Source organism: Scyliorhinus torazame, chromosome 17 (assembly GCF_047496885.1).
Source record: "Scyliorhinus torazame isolate Kashiwa2021f chromosome 17, sScyTor2.1, whole genome shotgun sequence".
Classification (NCBI taxonomy): domain Eukaryota; kingdom Metazoa; phylum Chordata; class Chondrichthyes; order Carcharhiniformes; family Scyliorhinidae; genus Scyliorhinus; species Scyliorhinus torazame.
The window spans coordinates 12,409,173-12,433,463 of record NC_092723.1 but is presented as its reverse complement, the minus strand read 5'-3'; the positions used below and the strand labels follow the sequence as shown (position 1 = coordinate 12,433,463).

Here is a 24,291-nt window from a genome sequence, read left to right as displayed (position 1 = left end):
TGTGTATAGTTATATTTGATCAGTTATTGCTTTTCATGGATTTGAACATATTTGATCGAGCAGGAAAATCACTTCTCACTCACAGGCAGGGTTCTCAATTGTTGGAAATTATCCATACTTCTAAAAACATCACTCATCACCCTACTTTCCAGGTACATAATTTAAATTGAGAACATTACTGGACGTTGCCATGAATGCAAGTGTTCAGCTGAACTGCATGCTGGTCAGAACCCAACATCCGATTATCACAGACAAAACAACTTTATTTGCATAATTGAGTTTATTAGAAATCTCTTCAAAGTTAAGAAATGCAATTTATAAATGTGACTTATTACAGCAGATATTAAAAATGCATTAAGAATTTTAGGAATTAAAATTCCAATTGCATCTTTATTTTGTTTTGCTGCAATAACAGAGTAAAAAGGCATGTGAACTAAACAGACATATGAAATGATATAAAGGATCAAAAGGTTAGAATACCCCAATTGATATAAGTAAAATGTTTATTTTGATGGGTTAACAGATTAGTGCTGCTAGACCTGTTGAGTTTTTCCAGCATCCCTTGTTCTTATATCAGATGAGTCACTTCTATCCCTATTGATTCTATTCAGCTTTTTTAAAAAGTGAATAGACAGCCGCCCAAGTACAAAAATAATACTGCAGTTAATACATATTGTCCACGATGAGGATTAAGTAAATGGTTTATAAGGAGGTATAAAATTGATTGTTCGGTCTGCTGTGTGCAGCACAGTAGCACAAGTGGATAGCACTGTGGCTTCACAGCGCCAGGGTCCCAGGTTCGATCCCCTGCTGGGTCACTGTCTGTGCGGAGTCTGCACGTTCTCCCCGTGTCTGCGTGGGTTTCCTCCGGGTGCTCCGGTTTCCTCCCACAGTTCAAAGACTTGCAGGTTAGGTGGATTGGCCATGATAAATTGCCCTTAGTGACCAAAAAAGGTTAGGAGGGGTTATTGGGATAAGGCTTAAGTGGGTCGGTGCAGACTCGATGGGCCGAATGGCCTCCTTCTGCACTGTATGTTCTATGTCTATGCTCTCCTTGAAGCACTAGCTTTTGTCATCATATGGTTTCACATTCACTGGCAGCAGTATGGTACTTAGAATAGTTAGACAACAGCCAAGTGTCTGGAATGAATAGCCATTTAAACAAGGAAAATATTGACAAGGTTATGGAGTTTAGTAATTATTCTAAGCTTGAGATCGCTTGTGAATAACCATGATTAAGTATTTTAACCAACAAGGTAATCTAATAACATGAGCAAGTGAGTGAGCATTTATAGCATTAGATGATACTAGTTGGGCTTTGGGATAAACTCAACAGGTAATATTGGGGTAATTCTGGGTCCATGTGTTCAACTACAATCAATCATCCCCTACCATAGCAAATAAATATCACTTCTCACGTACAAACAGCAGCTCGTGTGCATTTTGACAAATGGTGGGATATATCAAAAGCACATCATTCTTTGCACCCATACAGCAGTCGTTTTTTCAATTTTGTTAACTGTCATAAAAGTTATTTTGCTGAAAATGTTTGGTTTTGCAATAACCAGAATTTAAATGGAACTGGTCTTTTACAACATTAAGGTTTAGCATTGAGTGGTCTTTGGGGTCAGCCGATTGTTTCCAAACAGGTCGCAAGTATTTTGCCCAAGGTACTATTTGAATGGTAAATGAATAAAGGGGTCAGCTTGTTAAAAATTTTAAAAAAGGGACAACCACAGCCAAGGTTCTAAATTTCAGATGGCGCAAAGGTATTAACATTCAAATTGATTTTCTTAAGACAACCAAAGTTGTTCATAGCAATGACACGAGTCCCTTCCTTTCCAGATGTAGCCTTGGTTGCAGATAATTGCATAGATTCATCACTAGATTCATCACAAGATTTTTGTTTGGATTACGAGGTTTTAATCTGCATGTGGGAGTTTTCTTTTCTCATTTGCTTTTTTTGAGCATGAAGTTATTTGGAGCCCAAATCAGAAGGCTCCAATATGGTTCATATGGTAACCCAACATTAACATTGCAACAGCACCATAAAAGGAAGGCTAAACTCCTGTTTGAAAAGCCTGGTGGCCAGGTATCAATTTGAAATTTCCAACTGCATACATTAACGGAGGTACATGGATTCTGGGTTATGATAGTATGACATATTCAAAGTTGTAATGTTGGTAATTTCTGTTCCCAATTCATGACAAAGTGGCTTTATCACTTTTATGAAAAGATTTAGCAAATATTCATTGCAGAACTGAAAGTCAAAGCAAGAATAGAATCAGGTGACAATCCTAAGCTCCATGCTATTTATATTTTTCTCATTTAGAATTGCTGCAACAGTAACAAAGGAAGTCTGCACAAACAAGACTCAAAGTCCAACCCATACAGTTTTATATGTTAAAACAACTACAGTTTACTAAATGGAATGAAACTGACAATAGCAGTTTGGCACAAATGTACAAAATACAGTCAATAGGTATTTAGTTATTTTAAAAAGACAATCAATACATTGGTTGATTAGAAGAGCCATTAGAAAATATCACAGTTCATTGTCAAAGATCAAGTTAACCAAATAACTACGATTTAGCAAGAGTCAATGTTGATACATGCAGAGGTATCAAGGACATCAGATGAACTCAAATGTAAACAGATGAGCGATCATATACAGCAAACCAAGATAAACAAAACTCTTCCCTCTTATAAATCCCCAGTAAACAGCTAATCGATGAAAGTCTCTGCCATAAGCCTTCTGTAACTGTGAAACGTTGTGTGTAAACTGCCTATTGCTTACTTATCTTGTAAGAACCATCTTCCTTTCCATTTAATTTGCCTGCCATTCTTCTTAATTGCTGATTGGAGATCAGGAACTTACTATGTAGCAACTTGGTCCAAAATAAACCCATATTTTTAGTGGAACAGGCATTGATATACTAGAATTTTACTGAATGCCACTTTTATAAACAAATGTTTTAATATTCTTCAATGCAAGAAACATGTACAGCAATTTCTATTAAGTACTGGAGAGATACATTCTCCTGGCTGTAGTCCATGCGCATTCTTAAGACTCAACTTATCTAGTGACAGGTCTCTATGTGCACTATGACAGAAAACATGGCTCAACCTGCATCAGAAGTATTTTATTCGTGTCAAGCCTCAGCAGGTCCTCTTGGGATATTAGATGTATATGGGACTAACCCTGTGTGCATATACGTATTATTATAGGCTCCCGAATTGTTTTAAGGTGATGAGTAATGGAAAAACAAACACCCCAGACCCAATAGATGAAGAACTCTTAATCAGCCAAGTGACTCCTGACGATGAATCAGAGGCCGCCTCCAAACATATGTACATGCAAACATGCTCTCCTTTAATGCAGAAACTCTCTCGTCAAGACTCCCACTTCCATTGCTGTGCTTTAATTCATCCTTCCTAACTCCCACATGTTCAAAGCTCAGATGAAACCAGAGATCCCATGCATCACTCACATGAGAAATATCTATTAGATATTCCTTGCTGTAAAATAACAGATGATCTTTTTGGTTGCATGAAATCAGCAAATGAGTAGTGAGGCTGTAAACTGTTTGGAACCCGAGGAAAAACAGCAACATAAAAAGTTGAAGAAAACCAAACCACACCAAATGCTTTTGAGATGTAAAACATTTCATAAGCCACAGCCTATAATCATAAAAGTACAGCTGGCAACTGCCTTTATTCTTAAAATGCACATTATACCTATAGAAATGAAGCCTTGAAGTTTGCATCGGTTACTGTTCCCACTGAATTGTGATACTCTACATTTATACATATGAATATTGATATACAATGGATAATTTTCCCCCACAGGTGTCTCAGATTGAGATAAAGTCTACGGTTACAGAAAACCGAAGGTTGAGCTTTACACAGTGAAATAATGAAGGTCATCGAGTTTGTTTAACATAACTTGGACTACATGCAGCTCATCAATTTGGCCCTGATTATTTTTTTATAAAAACCCTCCCGCCCACCTTTCCTCCCACAATGCTCTATGAGCCGCAGATCAACTCCTGCCAAAAGTACTGCTGCTGAGATGCATGGATCATTGAAATTAGGCACTGGAAGCTATTGTTTAGCACCTGGTCTATTTCAATCCCATCGTCCAGCTGACTCAAAATCTGAGTCCAAATACGCGTCAACTCCCTTTGAAGTAATAACTTGTGGTTTCACATTTGGTATCATAATTTCTGTATAGAGAAAATTAGTCCAACCTTCGGTGGCCTATCCCATCAGAGTGGCAGACCATAGAAGGAATGCCTCCCCATACTTTACAGAAACATCCCAATATAGGAGTAATAGGAACTGAAACAACACAAACTGTTTATTCAGAAGGGCAAGCACATGGAAAATTCTTAAGGATCTAGCAGGATAGAACGTGTGTGCCCAATACAAACATTAATGTGCGCTATGGCCATTGGAAATGCAATCACAATGTGATCCAAAGCTGGGCCTCATCATAGCTAGGCTCCAACTTTGTTTTAATTCAGTCACTTAAAAATATTAATAGAAAATAACCACTGACTCAGTCACGCACACTCAACAACCTGGTATGCAGAATGTAGTTTGGCATTAATTTGAATTTTTCACCTTTTTGCTGGAAGTGAGTTTTCTAGGCATAAAAGCAAGCAATAACACTAGCAATTCAATTTTAAAAATCTGTGACAAATATTCCAATTATTGATTAAACAGAGTAATACTCAAAGATTTCAATGAATATCAGAAAATGGGATTCGCTTTTCTGACGGCTTGGGTCTACTGTTTGTTTTTGAGTACCCAATTCTTTTTTTCCAATTAGGGGGCAATTTAGCGTGGTCAATCCACCTACCCTGCACATCTTTTTGGGGTGTGGGGGTGAGGCCCATGCAGACAGGGGTACAATGTGCAAACCCCACATGGACAGTAACCCGGGGGCGGGATCAAACCCGGGTCCTCAGTGCCGTGAGGCATCAGTGCAAACCACTGCGCCACCGTACCGCCCTCTATTGGATCTACTTGTTGAGATTTCAGAACCATTCTAAAAGAAAACCAAACAGTGACTTGCGGACTTTAAATTTCAACATAATTTGTCTGTGACAACTGCTTTTTTTTTGGAGCAGTAGGGAGGAGTGGGATGGGTGGAGGATTTCTAAAAAGATAGTCCAAAGATGTCTAATTGCAAATCATAGTCAAATGGAACCATAGATGTAGCAGTGTTTAACAATTTTAAGGCAAGTGAGCCAATGATAGTGCAAGTTATTACAAACTATGGTAGAAGGCTGGTTAAATGCTTGGAATAAATAGCCTTTTCATGGAGCAAAATAGGAAGCTCCTACAGAATTAATTTTTTTATACATATACATAATATATAAATATATTATATATAATATGCATATAAACTTGGTTTAAGGCTTTTCAGGATTTGATTTGATTCTCCGGTCTTTATGGCAGTGCTGTATTTATAATAAAAATAATCAAGTGGCAGTTGTACCATACTACTTCACAGATTATAACCATGGTGTTCAAACTCATTTAGATCATGGCTGTTTCTATTTTTTAAATTAAGTTCCAGATGAAAGTCCCTACATTTAAAAAAGAACAGGCACCAAATCTGAAATAAAAGTAGGTATGATACAGCATCATATTGCTATTTCATTAGAAAAGTTTGGCTTAATTTTAACTGGCTGGATTTTAAGCCATGCAATGTTTTTATATTTGGCAAACCTTGAACAATAGATGGCACTTGAAAGTCCAATGGCAGTGCATAATTTTAACCACAGCTATAGAATAATACTAAACCAGACATTCATAAGTCACTATATTCTGTGGATCTTAATACTGCATTCTTAATATGGGCAAATAAATTTGAAATAATTTGCATTGGTGTTGGCCTACAGAGGTTTGTACTGTAGTTAGGTATTCCTTTGGTTGGGCTAATCAGAACTACCATTATCAATGTCAGAGGGCATGTTAACAAGAAACACAACTTAATACAATTGTTGAATTTCATTCTGGCCCAAATGCCATTTAGAACTAGTAAAAAGACTGATGACCAGTTATGACAAAACAAGTTCCAACAATTCACGGTGTTACAAAGTTTAGCTACGTTTGGCAACAAATGTAGATCAAGAATACTTGATGAAATGCCTACTTTAAAAAAAAGTAACCTAATGGTCATAGATTTCACCATCTTTTGGTCAATCAATACAATTGCATATTAACATACGGCAGGGCAAAAAAAATAATCAGAAACAAAAGAATGAACAAAACGTTCTTAAGCACAATGCCGAATCAGTATAAGTACATTACTTACTCATTTCAAACTAAAATGCAATTTTAAAGTGTTCATAATACATATTTAATAATTGAATATCTTGCATGCAGCATCCCTCATGACAGCAGTCCTTCCTCTTCTAACCTGTTCCCGTTGGCAGACAGCATAACCAGGCAATTGAATGGTCCACTCGCAGATAGGCTCCTTTTTATTAACAAAAGAAACACCTAAAAAAAAGGAATTTTAGAGTAAAATACGTTTTCATTCAGCAGGGCATAGTAATGTTACAGTCTGATTTGTTCATGAAAGTTTGTTTAAATGCCCAGTAACTTTCAGCTCCTTTCGTCGCTTGGCCACATCCCCAAAAATGCACTGCAAACATATTTTGTGTGCCAGTAGCAAACCATAGTTGAGATTTCCTCACCTGGATGCACTTTCAACAAGTCTCAGTATAATCCACATTCTTTCAAGTTATTTTTGATGATGACATCTGTCACTGCATCAAACACAAACTGCACATTCTTGGTATCTGTGGCACATGTGAAATGAGTGTAGATCTCCTTGGTTTCTTTTCGCCTGTTCAGATCTTCAAAGTGACACTGAATATATGCTGCGGCTTCCTCGTATGTGTTGGACCCTGGTCAAAAATGAGTGGTTTGTATTAGACGAGAAGGGGAAAAAACAATACTGCAAACAGAATCTGTATTATTTCGGACCAATGATAACGTTTGTAGATATGTTCAATGGAACTTAGTTTTGAAACTGATTTGACAAAGTGGTAAGTAGGTGTACAAAATATATGATAAATGGTATTACTGCATACAAAGCATTTCAGAATTCAAAAATTCCTGCAGGTGTAGCATGTTAAATGTAGCTTTGTTTATATATCACCGCCAAGGGGGTTATCAAGCTTGTAACTTATTACTATTCTACAAAGTTTGGGTGGGATACATTGCTACAATTTATGCAATTATATTGTATTCACAGCCATTTGATACTAAAGGGGAGTAACAATGGAGATCACTGAATCTAATTTTGATTAAAACAGTTTAATCTATCCGACTGACAGCTGTTAGAGATTCTAAGATGTGTAACAATACATTACCTGCATACTCTGGGTAACAAATTGTCAAAGGACTTCTCTTAATCTTCTCTTCAAATAGATCCTTTTTATTCAGGAACAGGATAATGGATGTGTCTGTAAACCATTTGTTGTTGCAGATGCTGTCAAAAAGTTTCATGCTCTCATGCATTCGGTTCTGTGGAAACAAAATTCTATTGCTTGTACTTCAAAAGAAACTGCTCAGATTTTTTATCAGTTTCATCCTCATCTTAAGCATTAATGCAGCGGAGAAAAATGCACTTAATGATTACAAGACAATGTTAGTACTTAAAGTCAACTGGAAAGCTAGGACAAGTATTCCTGCACATTTGTTTTTACCAGAACACTTCTCAACTTTTAGTAGGTTTAGGGCAACGTGGTGGCACAGTGGTTAGCTTTGCTGTCTCATGGCACCGAGGACCTGGGTCACTGTCCGTGTGGAGTCTGCACATTCTCCCCATGTCTGAGGGTCTCATCCCCACAACCCAAAAGGATGTTCACGGTAGGTGAATTGACCACGCTAAACTGCCCCTTAATTGGAAGAGGAGGAATTGGGCACTCCAGATTTATAAAATAAACTTTTAGGTTTATTTTATTGTGGACTTCTGACTCTTTATTAAATTTCTCAGGTTGTGGACGATGGGCCGTAAAGAAATAACCATGCAAATTCTCTGAACTAGCAGCACTGATTATTCTGCAAACTGATGCTTTACACTAGTTTGGTGTTTAATTTCAATTATTGAGCCAACAAAATGTCATCATGGCAGTGAGATCTGCCTTTATAAGCCTGAAAATGGACTATATAAACAATCTCGTAAAAGAGTGCTGTTTCCTTCTTTTAAATAATTTATGGACATATAGTCAAGATCTGGTCACGGTGATTATTGCAAGTCCAGCTCTTACTACTGACTAATCAATCTGATAATTTAAGTGAGGTTCCAAACATTCACATCAGCCTCATTTTACACATTTCACATATATGAAATACCCTTACAAATTCAAACCAATTTGAATACATAATTCTCTGTAATTTAAACTTAATTTAGTCTTTGCATTAAGAAACAAGCTCTGCAAGTGCAGAACTGTATTTTCTTCAAATATTCTCCACAGAACATGGGCAGCATGGTGGCGCAGTGGGTACCACTGCTGCCTCATGGCACCAAGGGTTCGATCCCAGCCCCCTGTCCGTGTGGAGTTTGCACATTCTCCCCATGTCTGCATGGGTCTCACCATGTGCAGCGTTGGTGATTGGCCAGGCTAAATTGCCCCTGAATTGGAAACAAAGAATCGGGTACTCTAAATTTAAAAAAATATTCTCTGTCGAGCAAAACTATTGCTTTTCTGGAGTATGAAGACGTGTGAACACTTTCAACAAAAACATCAGGACTGAAATAGTAGTGTCAATTTTGGAAAATAAAATCATATTTTGTGGTTTGGATCACTAACATGAGTTAAACTCCACCAGTCCTATTAACTATGTTTGCACTTGTTGTAATCCCCCCCCCCCATGCGAAAATTGTAGTAGTCCTACCAAATGTTGATTATAATTCAGGTGGAGTATCCTTTATCCAAATCCCTTGGGACCAATACGTTGCAGTATTCAGATATTTCCAGATTTACCATGGTAGGCCACAGCCTACTTGCATTACAATAGCCCAAAACTCAGCTAGCTATGGTCTGAAAATACTGGGTTGCTTCTCCATTTGCCAACTCTCACACACCCCACTTCTTACCTGTTAACATTTATTACACCAATAATATTATATTGCTTTAACATACAAACCATTCAAAAAAGTTTAGTTTTCACATGTGTGCGATTTTCAGATATATGGATAAAGAATTTTGACCTATATTCTACACACTTGATCCTTTAATATACAGTTTACTCACCTTTCTCCTTGTACTGTGTTCTAAAACATTTTCGGGATTCTTCGGTTACCATTGTTTTATCTCTCTCTTGCTTGTAATATTTTTGGTTATGTTCCTGCAAGTCACCTTATTAAACTACTGTTGGTTGAATCTTTCTATGCTTTTCAAAATATTAAATAGGTTTTCTTTCCTCACCTGCTGAATAGCATGAAATGCTACTTTAAATCTAGTTTCCCCAGAATCTCCAAAAAAAGGTTTTTTAATTCATTGCAACAGTACACTGTTGATCTGAACATTACAGGCATGGTTGAATGGCCTCGTCACGCCCGACCTGGTGACAAGGCCCTTGAATCGCATGAGATTCGCGACGCTTGAAATTCAACGGAATCTCACGAGACATCGCGATCTGAATCTTGCATTTGCATATTTAAGTGAGCCATTAGGCTCATTTAAATACGTTTGCAGTGTATTAACCCAGGGCCTAGGGACTAGCAGCCTCGCCAGGGCACTGTTTAGCCACACAAAAGAGGACCAGGCGAAATGGCACTGGGGGAGGGGGCTGTGTGAGTGTCTCTCCCAGACCATTGTAGACCCCAGGTGGTCAGGCTCTGGGCAGAGATACCCTGGCACTTCTCCAGGCACCAGGGCACTGCCAGCCCGGAACCTCAGCAGTGCCACCTTGCAGTGCCATCCCGGCCGTGGTGGGGTGACTGAGGGGGGTCAAAAGGTTGGGACGGTATTTAAAGATGGCGCCCCGACCGGCAACCCATCCTCCTGCACTGGCGCGCTGAACTCGTCAATGCAGGAAGTGATGCAAGTGCGCCCTCAGTGGGGCGATCCCCGCTGAGGACAAAAAAGTGCCACATTGCAGTGCCGTTAAATAGAAGCGCCAAGAAACACTGGTGGTAACCTGGCACGGCCTAGTTTTAGGCGCGATTAAATTGGATGTCTTAAATTAAAGAATAGGGCACTTTAAATCAGCTGCAGTCATAGAGGTTTACAGCATGAAAACAGGCCCGTCAGCCCAACTTGTCCATGCCGCCCAGTTTTTACCACGATGCAAGTCCCAATTGCCCGCATGTTGACCCATAATCCCTCTCTACCCATCTTTCCCATATAACTGTCCAAATGCTTGTCCTAACTTGTCATAAAAGACAAACGTGTACCTGCCTCTACTACGTCCTCTGGCAGCTAGTTCCAAACACATCACCCTCTGTGTGAAAAAATTGCCCCTCTGGACCCTTGTAGCCATCCGAGATGGCCACTTCCTGATTACAAAATGGACACTTTGCAAAGATTGCAGGGAAAATGGACAATACTGAGAAAACAAGCAGGTTCAGGGTTTGTCTGTTTATTGGAGTTGCAGCTCCCAGACAAGACCAAAACTGTAGGCCCATTAGCATACTAATGGCCCATCTCCGGGAACAAAAGAGTAACATTTGAGTAACCGATACTAAGGCAGACACCCCGGCGCCAGAGGAGACCGGAACAAACCGGGCCAACGGCCACCTAGGACACGCCCAGCCATCAGAGCACCCACCCCTTTATTGGATGAAATCGATAGGAATGATCGAGAAACGGCCCAATTGATTGGGGCCAAGTTCAAGGCCCGCCCAAAAGAGCGCGAAGCCCCTTTGGGTATAAGAAGGAGCCCCCAAGAGAGTCGTTCTCTTGGCTCCGGCTCTCACCGAGGAGAGACCTGCCCAACAGCTGCACCAGAACAAGTAAGTCCAAGGTCAATGCACGCTACCAGACAGACGACCTTAGCTGTTCCCCTTCACCACTTCGACCCCAGCAGCCTCAGAACCAAACAACGGCTATTGTTCCTCTGACTGAGTGGGCGCCCAAAGCTAAGTATAGGCTTTAGCAGTAGTGATAGTTTAGTCTGTAGTATTTGTGCATGAGTATATTTAACTGTGTGTGTAAATAAGTAAGCATTTGACTTTGAACTAACTAACTGGTGTATCGAGTCTTTGATCAGTATTCGGTTTGAACCTTGTGGCGGTATCGAAAGATACCTGGCGACTCTAGAGCAAACGTAATTAGAATTAAGGAAGGCGACCATATTGACCGCCATATTCAGAGCCAAATAAAGAGAGAAACAATTAGCAACACCCTTTTGTATCTGTCTCCCCTCACCTTAAACCTATGCCCTCTAGTTTTAGACTCCCCTACCTTCGGGAAAAGATGTTGACTATTTACCTGATCTATGCCTGTTATTTTATTTTAAAGACCTCTATAAGATCACCTCTAAGCCTCCTACACTCCAGGGAAAAATGTTCCAGTCAAACCTCAGGCAGGCTCACAAAGAAACTGCCAGGTCATGCCTGGAACTGTCCGGTCAATCGCGCACCAGGAGATTATCGATTTGATTGATATGCACAGATTTGTTTTGGGTTTCTCAGACCTAGCTAGACTTTTGGGCGTCCAGAATTCCTGCCGTTACCTTATTAGGCAACAGGTTACGTGCAAACAACACCACCAGAGATAGACACGTGGGGGTGGGCCCCAGTGTCCTGTCAAGCAGTCATCATCTCATCCATTGGGTGTTGGGACCCCCTCCTGAGGCCTCTTTGCCAGAGAAGTTTCTGGAAAGGTGCGGGGGATGTAAACGTCGATACCCAAGACACACCCCAGCGAAGATTCAAAGTGGAAGGTGACCTTGACCATCCGAAGACTGGCCAGAGAAGGAAAGAAGCTACCAGCAAGACCCACGTTCGCAACGATGGACCGGAGACTCTCAGAGAATCGGCAATGCGGCTCAGTCAAAAGCCACCATTACAAGTAGTATAATACATTTTGGGAATCTTTAGTATATGCTTTGGGTTAATTTGAGAGTTAATATTGTTGTTGTTAAATAAAATTGATTTGATTTTATACTGGGCAACACAGTAGCACAAGTGGATAGCACTGTGGCTTCACAGTGCCAGGGTCCCAGGGTCGATTCCCCGCTGGGTCACTGTCTGTGCAGAGTCTGCACGTTCTCCCAGTGTCTGCGTGGGTTGCCTCCGGGTGCTCCGGTTTCCTCCCACAGTCCAAAGATGTGCAGGTTAGTTGGATTGGCCATAATAAATTGCCTTAGTGACCAAAAAAGGTTAGGAGGGATTATTGGGTTACGGGGATAGGGTGGAAGTGAGGGCTTAAGTGGGTCAGTGCAGACTCGATGGGCCGAATGGCCTCCTTCTGCACTGTATGTTCTATGTACTTATGTTGTCCTTTGTTCTCCTCGCTAATAAATACACCTGGGTAAAACTTTCAATTAAAATACTGGTCGAAGTATCTGAGATTTTACAAATACAACATATGCCATTAAATGCACCCAAATCGACTCCATTTCTGTTCCGCTAAATCGCGCCCTATTACTTTTTTTACACATCGTCCCATTTTTATGTTCAGAATTTAGCTGGTAGCTGTTCTAGACTAGTTTTGTTCCCATTAAAAATAACTTGATAAAATTAACTTTTTTTGACAGAATATGGATCTAAATACTAAAATTCTTTATATTTGTTATCAATTTCATTCATCTTGAAACATGACAGACCACTCAAAGCTAATTATGAAATTACAATAACTAAACTTTAGTATGTACACAATTGCAGCAGTTAATGAAACCGTATAAGGGCACAATCGTGGCCTACTTCTTTGTTGTCGGACAAACATAGAACTAAAACACAAAATGTACGCACCATTTCTTCATCTTCAGCAAGCACTAGATCATAATCACTTAATGCCACACAGAATATTATTGCAGTTACACCTTCAAAGCAATGAATCCATTTCTTCCGTTCTGATCGCTGTCCTCCTACATCAAACATCCTAAAATGGACAGAATTAGCATTAACACTTTTAATAGCAATTAAATTAAAATTACCAACCATTCCCAGTCTTCTGAAAACAGCACAATAAATTAGGTGTATTGCGCGATACGCTTTGACATAGTAGATTTTAGAATGAATAATCTTATTAAAAAACATATATATCTATTCTACTGTAACTCATTTAATGCTGGAGCTGCATATAATGTGCACGTATAAGAGTATAGCATTAAAGTATGCTTGGCATATATAATACATAGACTGTTTTTTGGTACACAAAGTTGAATAAATTGAGTTTAAAAGGAAAGCTCTTAAATATACAACTAAAAGGAAGATTTATTGTGCTACATAGCATAATAAATCACAGACGTAACAAAGGCACATCCCACATATTTCTCAGAAACCCATCCAGGCATCAGTATTAACACCTTCAGTCTCCGGACCAAGTTCCCCAAGTTAACTCCCTGAACTGAACCCCAATTTTGTTATGCTCCCAGGTGAGGAATTGGATGGCTTCCCTCCCGCATGGTTGGTTGCAACAAGATTAATTTAAAAGGGATTCCTTCCCCCATGGATATCTTCTCCCAGTCAAATTGTTACCTCTTTATAAGGAGCCAATTTAATCAGGCTTCCTGGAGTCAAAGAAAAAGTTTATTAGTTACCGAAACATGAGCAAATAATAAAACGCAACACACATACACACACTAAATGAGAAGTTAAAAATCCAGACAAAGGTTAAAAAAAAATGGTATCAGTCTTTGGTTTGTCCGTGAATACATATGGTATTAAGCGGCCATTAAGTTGGGCGATTCTGGTAGAGTGGACTTTGTTAATTTTAGTTAGTTTGGAGATGCTGATTTCTGCAGGGCAGTTGAAAACTGTCCTATTTCCTTTCAATAGTGGCTTCTACTGAGCCTCACCTCCAGCAACAGAGTATTTGCTGGCTTGTCATTGCAGGGGTGACTTGGTCGCTGTCTCTTCCTGTTTCTGTGTCACAGACACACTGACACACCAGCATACCCAGATCAGTTCTGCAGCTAGCTTTTTATCCCATTTCCCAGTGTATTCCTGAAGTCTTCTGCCCAAAGTTCATGTTCTTTCTTTCAACTCAAGACCATTTCCACATTCTGATATAAATCAACAGGTGGCGGATTTTGGATATCTGCTGGGATGTGACAATGAGGCTCCATTGTCTCCGCAAGCACATGAGATTAATGTTCAGTTTTTCTATCTCAGTTTCAAATCTCTGTTTAAAGAGGTTCCTGACACATTTCAGATGCGATATTCCATGTTCTTTTGGAACGAGTCAGTAACTATAATCCACATAGGAGTATTGCAGAAGGTGGCCACTTTACATTCTAAGCCATCTTTACTCAGTGCTTTTGCTTGTATTTCTTTTAAAAAGAAAAATCTTCCTTAAAAAGTTCTGCATGCCTATAAGTAACTCGGGGCTGTAATGCACATTCATGACAGTATGCATTGAGTTACACAATCTCATCAAAACTCTGCCACACGAGGGATTCCAAACTTTTCACTTTCAAAGATCAAGTCGCTGAATTCCCTCAAAGCCACTCTGACCTGAACTGGCTCATCAACTGCTGACCTCCGACTGCTTCAATCACGTCTCCCAAGACGTGACCCGCCCAGCGACCCGACCCGGAGAGGCCCGCCCAGCGACCCGACCTACCTGGTGATGGAAGAAAGAAAAATCCACGTGGAGGCTCGACCGGGCCTACTTCAAGATCTGACCCCTGGAGCGCCCAGGGAATGAACAGACCACAGGACCCAGTCCAACCTGCCTCAGGATGCCCCTGCCCACGACCCAGGACCCCCGAAACGGCGGAGACCCCGTGCGAGGACCCGAACGCGCTGCAAGGTATTCCCGCGCCCGCAGAACGCCGGGACCCATCCGGACCGCAAACCATGCCCCCCTAGCAATCCCTCTACCTCAACCAGCGCTCGGGACCCTGCCAGACGCGACCCCAGATACGTAAACAGCGCCCTGGTCACCGCCAGCGCCCTGGACCCCGCCAGACGCAACCACCTACCTTCCACAAGAGCTGACATCTGCCATCGGATCCCAGGATCATCCAGCAGCAGCCGCCGACCGAGGAAGCGAGGGAAACGCGGCGGTCTGCAGGTTAGACTGAAGCGACGCGGTTTCAAGACCCCTCTCCCCAGCATACTCCTGGCAAACGTCCAAGCGATCGAAAACAAGCTGGATGAACTTAACGCCAGACTTACCTCTCAGAGGGAAGTAAGAGACTGCTGTGTGCTCTGTTTCACAGAGACATGGCTCACCCCTGCCTCACCGGACTGTGCCGTACTACCTGAAGGCTTCTCAATTCACCGGGTGGACCGCACGGCATCATCAGGCAAAGCGAAGAGTGGAGGCGTTTGCCTCCTCATCAACTCCTCCTGGTGCTTGGATGTGGCGACTCTGGCGACCTACTGCTCCCCAGACCTGGAATACCTGACCGTGAAGTGCCGCCATATTATCTTCCACGTGAGTTCACTTCAGCCATTATCACAGCGGTCTACATCCCACCCCAGGCAGTAGTGAGGAAGGCGCTGGACGAACTATACACAGTAATAAACAACTACGAAACAGAACACCCGGAGGCCTTGTTCATCGTGGCCGGAGACTTCAACAAGGCCAACCTCAAGAGTGTACTGCCAAAATTCCACCAGCACATGTCCTGTCCCACCAGGGGCGACAACACTCTTGACCACTGCTACTCAAAAATCAAGGGCGCCTACCGTTCCATCCCCCGACCGCACTTTGGGAAATCAGACCATAAGACGGTGCTCCTTCTCCCGGCATACAAGCAGAAACTCAAGCGGGAGAATCCAGCTAAGAAGGTTGTGCAGTGCTGATCCGAGGAGACAGAAGAGCTCTTACGTGACTGCTTAGAGACAGTGGACTGGTCCATATTTAAGAACTCAGCGGCCAACTTAAATGAGTATGCCACCACCGTCACAGACTTCATCAGCAAATGTGTGGACGACTGCGTGCCAAAGAAAGCAGTACGTGCGTTCCCCAACCGGAAACCATGGCTCAATCGCGAGATTGACTCCCTACTGAAGGACAGAACTGAGGCGTTCAAGGCAGACGACCCTGACCTATACAAGAAATCCAGGTACGACCTCCGCAAAGCCATCCGGAAAGCCAAGAGAGAATATCAAACCAAGCTAGAGTCACAAACAGACTCTCGGCGGTTGTGGCAAGGACTAAACAACGTAACGGGCTACATACAAAGCGAAGCCGAACAGTATCTCTGGCAGCAGCGCACCCCTCCCCGATGAACATAATGCATTCTATGCTCGGTTCGAGCAGGTAACCAACAATCCGCTGGCGAGTGCCCCAGCAGCCCATAATTCACCCATACCCACCATCACAGCTTCCGAAGTCAGATTGGCCTTCCTGAAAGTGAACCCTCGGAAGGCGACGTGCCCAGACAGGATCCCTGGTCGTGCACTCAGAGCCTGAGCAGACCAGCTGGCAGAGGTATTCACGGACATATTTAACCTGTCCCTACTCCACTCCGAGGTCCCCACCTGCTTCAAGAAGACCACCATCATACCGGTACTAAAGAAGAACCAGGCAACGTGCCTCAATGACTACCGACCAGTGGCCCTGACTTCAGTCGTAATGAAGTGCTTTGAGAGGTTGATCATGAAGCGCATCACCTCCATACTCCCAGAACGCCTTGATCCACTGCAATTCGCATACCGCTGCAACCGGTCAACATCAGATACCATTTCCCTGGCCCTACACTCATCCCTAGAGCATCTCGAAAACAAGGACTCCTACACGAGACTCTTATTTATTGACTACAGCTCCGCCTTCAATGCCATAATCCCAGCCAAGCTCATATCAAAGCTCCAAAACCTAGGACTTGGCTCCCCACTCTGCAACTGGATCCTCGATTTTCTGACCAACAGACCACAATCAGGAAGAATGAACTACACCTCCTCCACAATAGTCCTCAACACCGGCGCCCCGCAAGGCTGCGTACTTAGCCCCCTACTCTACTCCCTGTACACACGACTGTGTGGCAAAACTTGGTTCCAACTCCATCTACAAGTTTGCTGACGATACGACCATAGTGGGCCGGATCTCGAATAACGATGAGTCTGAATACAGGAGGGAGATAGAGAACCTAGTGGAGTGGTGTAGCGACAACAATTTCTCCCTCAATGCCAGCAAAACTAAAGAGCTGGTAATTGACTTCAGAAAGCAAAGTACTGTACACACCCCTGTCAGCATCAACGGGGCTGAGGTGGAGATGGTTAGCAGTTTCAAATTCCTAGGGGTGCACATCTCCAAAAATCTGTCCTGGTCCACCCACGTCGACACTACCACCAAGAAAGCACAACAGCGCCTATACTTCCTCAGGAAACTAAGGAAATTCGGCATGTCCACATTGACTCTTACCAACTTTTACAGATGCACCATAGAAAGCATCCTATCAGGCTGCATCACAGCCTGGTATGGCAACTGCTCGGCCCAGGACCGCAAGAAACGTCAGAGAGTCGTGAACACCGCCCAGTCCATCACACGAACCTGCCTCTCATCCATTGACTCCATCTACACCTCCCGCTGCCTGGGGAAAGCGGGCAGTATAATCAAAGATCCCTCCCACCCGGCTTACTCACTCTTCCAACTTCTTCCATCGGGCAGGAGATACAGAAGTCTGAGAACACGCACGAACAGACTCAAAAACAGCTTCTTCCCCACTGTCATCAGACTCCTAAATTACCCTCTTATGGACTGATTTCATTAACACGACACCCTGTATGCTTCATCCGATGCCAGTGCTTATGTAGTTACATTGTATATGTTGTGTTGCCCTATTATGTATTTTCTTTTATTCCCTTTTCTTCTCATGTACTTAATGATCTGTTGAGCTGCTCGCAGAAAAATACTTTTCGCTGTACCTCGGTACACGTGACAATAAACAAATCCAATCCAATCCAATCCAAGACTACACTTTCCTCGATTTCTAAATGTGCACCCCAGTACTGATGTGCAAGGACAACTTCAGCTCTTCAGTTACATCATGTAGAACACGGTTGCCCCAGTATCTGCAGCGTGAGTTACCAACCTTCCACTATTTCTCAGCTCTCCAGGGATTCCTCTGAATCCTCACTACCTGGAGTCTGCCAACCCAGCTCCTCAAGAACTCTCAGCAGCACTTTAGCTGCATAAACCTTCTTCTCCTCCTCCTCTCTCTCCCCCTCTCTTTGACAAAAACTAACTGATCCGTGAACTGCTCTTTCCTGACCCTTGAGCTGATCTGGGTGACCTATGTTGGAGTTCTGCCCTTGCTACATCGGATCCGGCCTAGTAACAAGTATGGGAACATCCTTTGCTCTAAATGTTACAATCTCCACAGATGCTAGCTTACAAAGCACACAGGAGCCCAAAAGAAAATAATTTCATGTCAAGGCAATAACTTTCAGGGAGCAAAGTTGTTTTGGCTCAATTGCAAATCAGAGAACAATTTTGGCATTCAGTGCCTGCCTGAGCAAATAGAAATAGAATGAATAGAAAAAAATGCTGATTTATAGTTCCTGTAGCTCTTCACCACTAGGGTTTTCGTTGTGGCATTTCTGGGTCTGTTGTAGGTTAATTGAAGATGTTGGTCAACATATCCATGATCATTGCATTGTGTAGGGTGGCATAAAGCAAACTAGCCAGGCTACCGTTTTATTTCAATTCCTATGTTCCCTAAAAAGCAGTTTTACTGTTCCTGAACATGGATGTTGGTTCAATATTCCATGAGTCAAAAATGTACACAAATTGCACACATACCCTGCCACTCATTAACTTTGAGAACGAATAGAACATAGAATACATAGAATACAACAATAAACAAAGACAATGTGGTTACAAAGCCCTATTCTGCTTGTTTTTTCCAAGAAAATTAATTTACTTTTCCTTTGTTGCTTTCTCTTAATCTGCTCTTTCTTTCCCTCTCTATTTCTAGATCAGATTTGACGCCAGTTTATGCTAATTCCTTCTTCTTTGCTCAAGTTTTTTCTCTACCATTTCTTTCATTGGTTAAAGAGCCGGTCTTTGGGCACACATCTATGGGGTCAAAGATGAGACAATGAAAGTGCTTCATTCCAGTAATTTGCAGTGCAAATAGATCTGATCAACGAGGTAAAAACTCCAATCAATTTCACTCTCCAAAAATGTCCTGTTGCAACAAATTATGGTCATGATACATCATAGAGATTAAAACTTTTCAAATTGATTCTTAGTCCAATTTGATCATTATCTTCAAGAATTTATGGTTCTGGGAAAGATGTTTATATACATTATGTAAAATTACAAATTATACATACTCTGGTGATTAAGGATCATTATTACTTACTTAAAATACAGCTCTTTGAAAGTAAAGTGTGTCTCCACTATGCCTGTAGTTTTCACTCTGGTCCTCAAAACATCTTGTTGAGTTGGGATATAGCCTTGTAAGGATATTCTATCCAAATCATTCAAATAACTAAAGGAAATAATTTACAATGAATTAATTTGATAGCAATACACTATTAAATCCAATTCATTTTCCAAGAGGCAGTCTGATGATCACTGCACTTTCAAACATCTCTTACGCTACTTTTGCAATAATTTTAAAGTTTTGATTGAAGAGTAAATGTAAACAAGTGATATATGAGCAGGAAAATTCCATAGGGCCCATCAGGACTGCACTGCCATTCCTCCACAAACCTTGATTCCCTGAACCACAAAGATCTGTCTATCTCAGTCTTAATCTCAAAGATTCCAAACCCTCTGAATGAAGAGATTGCTCCTTATCTCAGTCCCAAGCAATCAGCCCTAAAACAGTGCCCCTTGTTCTAAATTCCCCAGCCAGGAGAAACAACCTCATAATATCTAGTCAAGGCCCTTCAATGTCTTGAATGTTTCAATGAGATCACCGCCCATTCTTCTAAATTCCAGAGAATATAGACCCATCTAGTGAACCTTCGCTGTACTGCCTCCAGTGCAGGTATAACCTATCTCGTGGGGTGCAGTGGCTTAGTGGTATTGTTATTGGACGGCATGGTGGCACTGCTGTCTTAGCACCAGGGGCCCGGGTTCTATTCCGACCTCGGGGTCTGTGTGGGTTTCCTCCAGGTGCTCCGGTTTTCTCACACAGTCCAAAAATGTGCAAGTTAGGTGGATTGGCCATGATCAATTACTCCTTAGTGTCCAGGGATGTGTAGGTTAGTTTAAGGGGTTATTGGGATAAGGTGGGGGAGCTGGGTGAGGTCGAGTGCTCTGTCATGGATCAGTGCAGATTCAATGGCCGAATGACCTCCTTCTGCAAGGTTTCTATGATTCTAGTAATCTAGAGACCCTGGTCCTGCGCTCCATTTAGTGCCAGAAGTTAGTCGGTGCAGGATTCCAGCAATTTATGCCAAGAGACGGAGCCTGATAAATCTAACATTACTGAGGTGAGTGTAATTTTTTTAAAATGTCATGAATTGTATTTCTTTTATATTTAATGAATTATTTTATTTTGCCAGGTATTTCAGCTCGGAATTCAGTGCGGTACAGTGTTTCAACTTGTATATTGTTTCAACAAATGTCTAAAGGAACTTAATTCTGGCTTTAACATCGATACATATGGGAACCCATAAGTTACTTAGTCCTTTCACTTAGAATTGTGATTTTTCTGGAAGACAACTGCACTAAGTTGAGGACCTCCTTGCATTACAACCATTATTTTTCAGTGGATCGTTTACAATGACATTACTAATTAATCCTGCCTCATGGTAGAATACTAGGTCCAAAATAGTTTTATCCCTAGCTGATTCCACAATATATTCCTCCAGGAATTTGTCACAATAGTACTTTACAAACGTATCTGCGAGACCATCTATGCCAATTTGATTGGTCCAGTCGATAAAGATTAAAGTCCCTCACAACTATTACATTGCATTTGTTATCCTTTATTATCCAGGCTACGCCACCTCCTTCTCCATTGCCTGCCCTTCTGAAAGGTTGTATACCCTGGAATATTTATTTCCCAACCTTGGTCACCTTTTACCATGGTTACATTTACATCTAAATCATTTATCTCTATTTGTGCCACAAGTTCATCCATCTTATTCCATTCAGATAACGTGACTTCAATTTTATTTTTTACTTTATTTTCTGCATGGACCTTACTCTCTAATATACTAAACTCTCTTTCCCTTCCTGCCCCATTCAGCTTGCCTCACTTTACCCAAATTATTTTGGCATTAAAAACTGTACGTACTATGATGCGGAGTCATTCAGCTGATATTCTCTGGATCTACCAAAACAAGCCTGAACACCATCATCCTGCCACAATCGTTTGATAACTCCTGCAAGTTCTGTTGTCATGTGCCCTTCCTCTGTGGTTCCTGCTAGGACAAACAACTGGCGGGCATCATCCTACATATAAACAAAAGTGCTTTAGAAATTGAAAATGATTTTAAAAAAAGATATAATACCATAAATTTAAAACTTGAACACAGACTTTACTATGCATCGTTTTGCACAGTTTCATATATCACATCTGCCTGGAAAAATATTTTTTGTCAAGTTAATCAAATTTATGATGTGTAGCTGCAGACTAAGAATTAAAAATTGAATTCAAGGTGAAAATGGTTAACAACTAAAATTGCAATAAACAATTACCATGATCCAACATGACATGTTTTAAAGTCCAAACAAACAAAGCTCCAACATTTTAATCTACCAATGGCTCTTAATCCCATTATATTCAACCTTCCTTCAGCTCCAATAGGCAACAATAAAATATTACATAGTGTAAGTGCACAAATTTAGAGAAGACCAAAAACTTTGAAAGAAAAAGATGAAATGGTCTCATCTTTAACTTTGCCATGACTGCAACCAAAGAAATAATTTTTATTTTTATTCTCAAAGAAAGTTATGGCCGATGTTAAGCAATAGAACACTCCTAACAGTATCAACAAGCATGTCCAGTACAAGAGCAATGCAGATCAGATATAGGTCTCCCGCTCTCCAGCCTCCTCAAATAGATTCCGGCATTTCTTTAAAATACCTTGGGGCAGCCTCAACACAAGTTTAAATGTGAACAGATTAACCAGAAATCTGTGAAAAAATGGTCAATCACAAAATAGGTTTTCCAACAATGCTCTTGACAGCTTCTGTTACATTCATTAATAAAGTATCGTATGCATATTTTGCTCCAGAGTAGCATTTCAAATAAGCTAAATCAGTTTGAAAAGTTTACATTCTTTTCATTTTTTTTATTATTAAAACAAAAAAAAAAAACCTAGCGATTGAATGACTTCAATATCATCCATCGGCTCTAAAATAGTCAATCTTTTTTCTATTTGACTTGCTTCCATATTTGTACTCACGGCTCTTGTTGTGTCTCCAAAATCAACTTTCAACCGTCCCATGGCCCTAATTATAGCAATGATGGACTGAATTGTATTGCTATAAACCACTGCTTTATATTGTTTGCACTCTTCCTCCGAGTACCCATCCTCATGAATGATTCTGCAAAGGCATAGACAAAAAAAATTAAAATTGCACTCCAGGAATGCAATGCCGAGCTAAAGTCAAATTTAGCACTAAAAGCAAACTATATTTAATGTGAAACCAAATCCCACCACGATAAAAAAAATTCTCAAATCAGATTAAACTCTACAAAACGTGCAATGTACAACCTTCAATGCTGCAGTTCTCACTTCCTGAATTAGCTTACCATAAACAAAGATTAAAATAAGGCTAAATATAAGGAGAGTAAAAGTGCTTTCAATAACAAGAACTGTTTCCAGTAAGTAATGTGAAAACCGTTATTTTTCTGCCCAGTGATTCACCGCCTTGAATCGCCTTACTCAACAGGTCAGCTCCCAACAAATTTCACTGGATATGGCATTTATTTGACTTCCTTTGCAGCTCGACAGTCTAATTTGGGAAAGTAGCATTGCTTTGCCAGCAGCGACATATATAAACTTGTAGTGCACTGATGAGAGCTCACTGAAATTCTATTGGTACTATTCCCGTCTTGCAAAAACAATGACCACATATTCATTTTGTTCTGAACTTCAATTGGAGCTGGCACTTTTTAAAAATTCAAATCTAAATTGAAGCAACTTCCCTCTCAAACAGCAGCTTTGTAATGGAAGCATGAGCCTCTGAAACTATTGTCGTATAGTAAAGCCATAAGTTTCTCTCAAGTATCAGACTAGTTTTCATAATGTTTACTGCAACTTTGAGGGAGTGAAATTACATCCAGAAGATGCATCTTGCCCAGTCAAACATAGTGGGCGGGATTCTCCGTTTTGCCAGCGCCCGGGGGTTTCCCGACAGCGTGGGGCTGCCCCACAATGGGAAACCCCATTGACCGGCCAGCATAACGGAGAATCCAGTCGGCGGGTCGGGGCAGAAATGTGGCGCAGCAGGGCAGAGAATTCAGCCCAGTGTCTTTTAAACCTAAATAGCTCCAGATAATTTGTCCAGATATCTAGTTATATACACAAAAGTAGGTAACACAACAGATAGTTTAATGGACATTATTTCTGCTTTCATCAGGAGTAACCAAAATGGCATCAAAACTAAAAAGTTCATCTTGGAAGCATTGAACGGCAATCTGTATATTTTGGCAAGGGTCACCTTAGACTGAATCCAAACAGGCACCATTAAGTTTCTCTTTTGCTTTATACACAATAGGCAACTTACAATACTAAAAATTGGACAGTACTATCAAAATAAGTTAGAATAGTAAACGTATATTTTTACTGTATTTCTAGTTTAATACATAGTCAATAATGCACCACTTCACATTTGCTCTTCCAAATTGAAGGATGAAAAAATGCAAAGAGAATACACAGCTTCTCAATATAATATGGAGAAAAGCATCATGTGAATGATGTGGTCACAGTTCCACATGGAATCTAAATATACAATACGAACAGTACAACAAAGGCCTACATTGAAGTGTGCACTTGCTTTTAAAATTCTCGAGCAGAAACCAAGAACAAAAACGATAAAAGATGCATTAGCTGTTTGAAACTCACTTCATTTGTTTTACAATGGTACTTTTCCCAGATTCTCCAGCACCTGCAAAGAAGAAAATTGTAACAAACATCACATCTCTGAATTGCAAGAAGCATACTTCATTAGCATGGTTACAACATTCAGTGCCATCACATTTGTGGATAATGGGGCATTTCTTTTTCAG

At 41.1% G+C, this 24,291-nt stretch overlaps 1 protein-coding gene across 1 annotated transcript in view; it reads right to left on the bottom strand.

The window, feature by feature from the left end:
* Positions 1-2,374: 2,374 nt before the first annotated feature.
* LOC140393718 (guanine nucleotide-binding protein G(i) subunit alpha-3-like) overlaps positions 2,375-24,291 on the bottom strand; it is a 55,211-nt gene continuing 33,294 nt past the window's right edge. Inside the window, exons 2-9 of the mRNA XM_072480037.1 lie at positions 24,128-24,170; positions 22,463-22,604; positions 21,349-21,506; positions 19,459-19,587; positions 12,947-13,076; positions 7,395-7,548; positions 6,714-6,926; positions 2,375-6,516 (exon numbers count right to left, since the gene is read on the bottom strand). Coding sequence (XP_072336138.1) covers positions 6,736-6,926; positions 7,395-7,548; positions 12,947-13,076; positions 19,459-19,587; positions 21,349-21,506; positions 22,463-22,604; positions 24,128-24,170 — 947 coding nt within the window. The 3' untranslated portion in view covers positions 2,375-6,516; positions 6,714-6,735. The remainder of the gene's footprint in view (positions 6,517-6,713; positions 6,927-7,394; positions 7,549-12,946; positions 13,077-19,458; positions 19,588-21,348; positions 21,507-22,462; positions 22,605-24,127; positions 24,171-24,291) is intronic.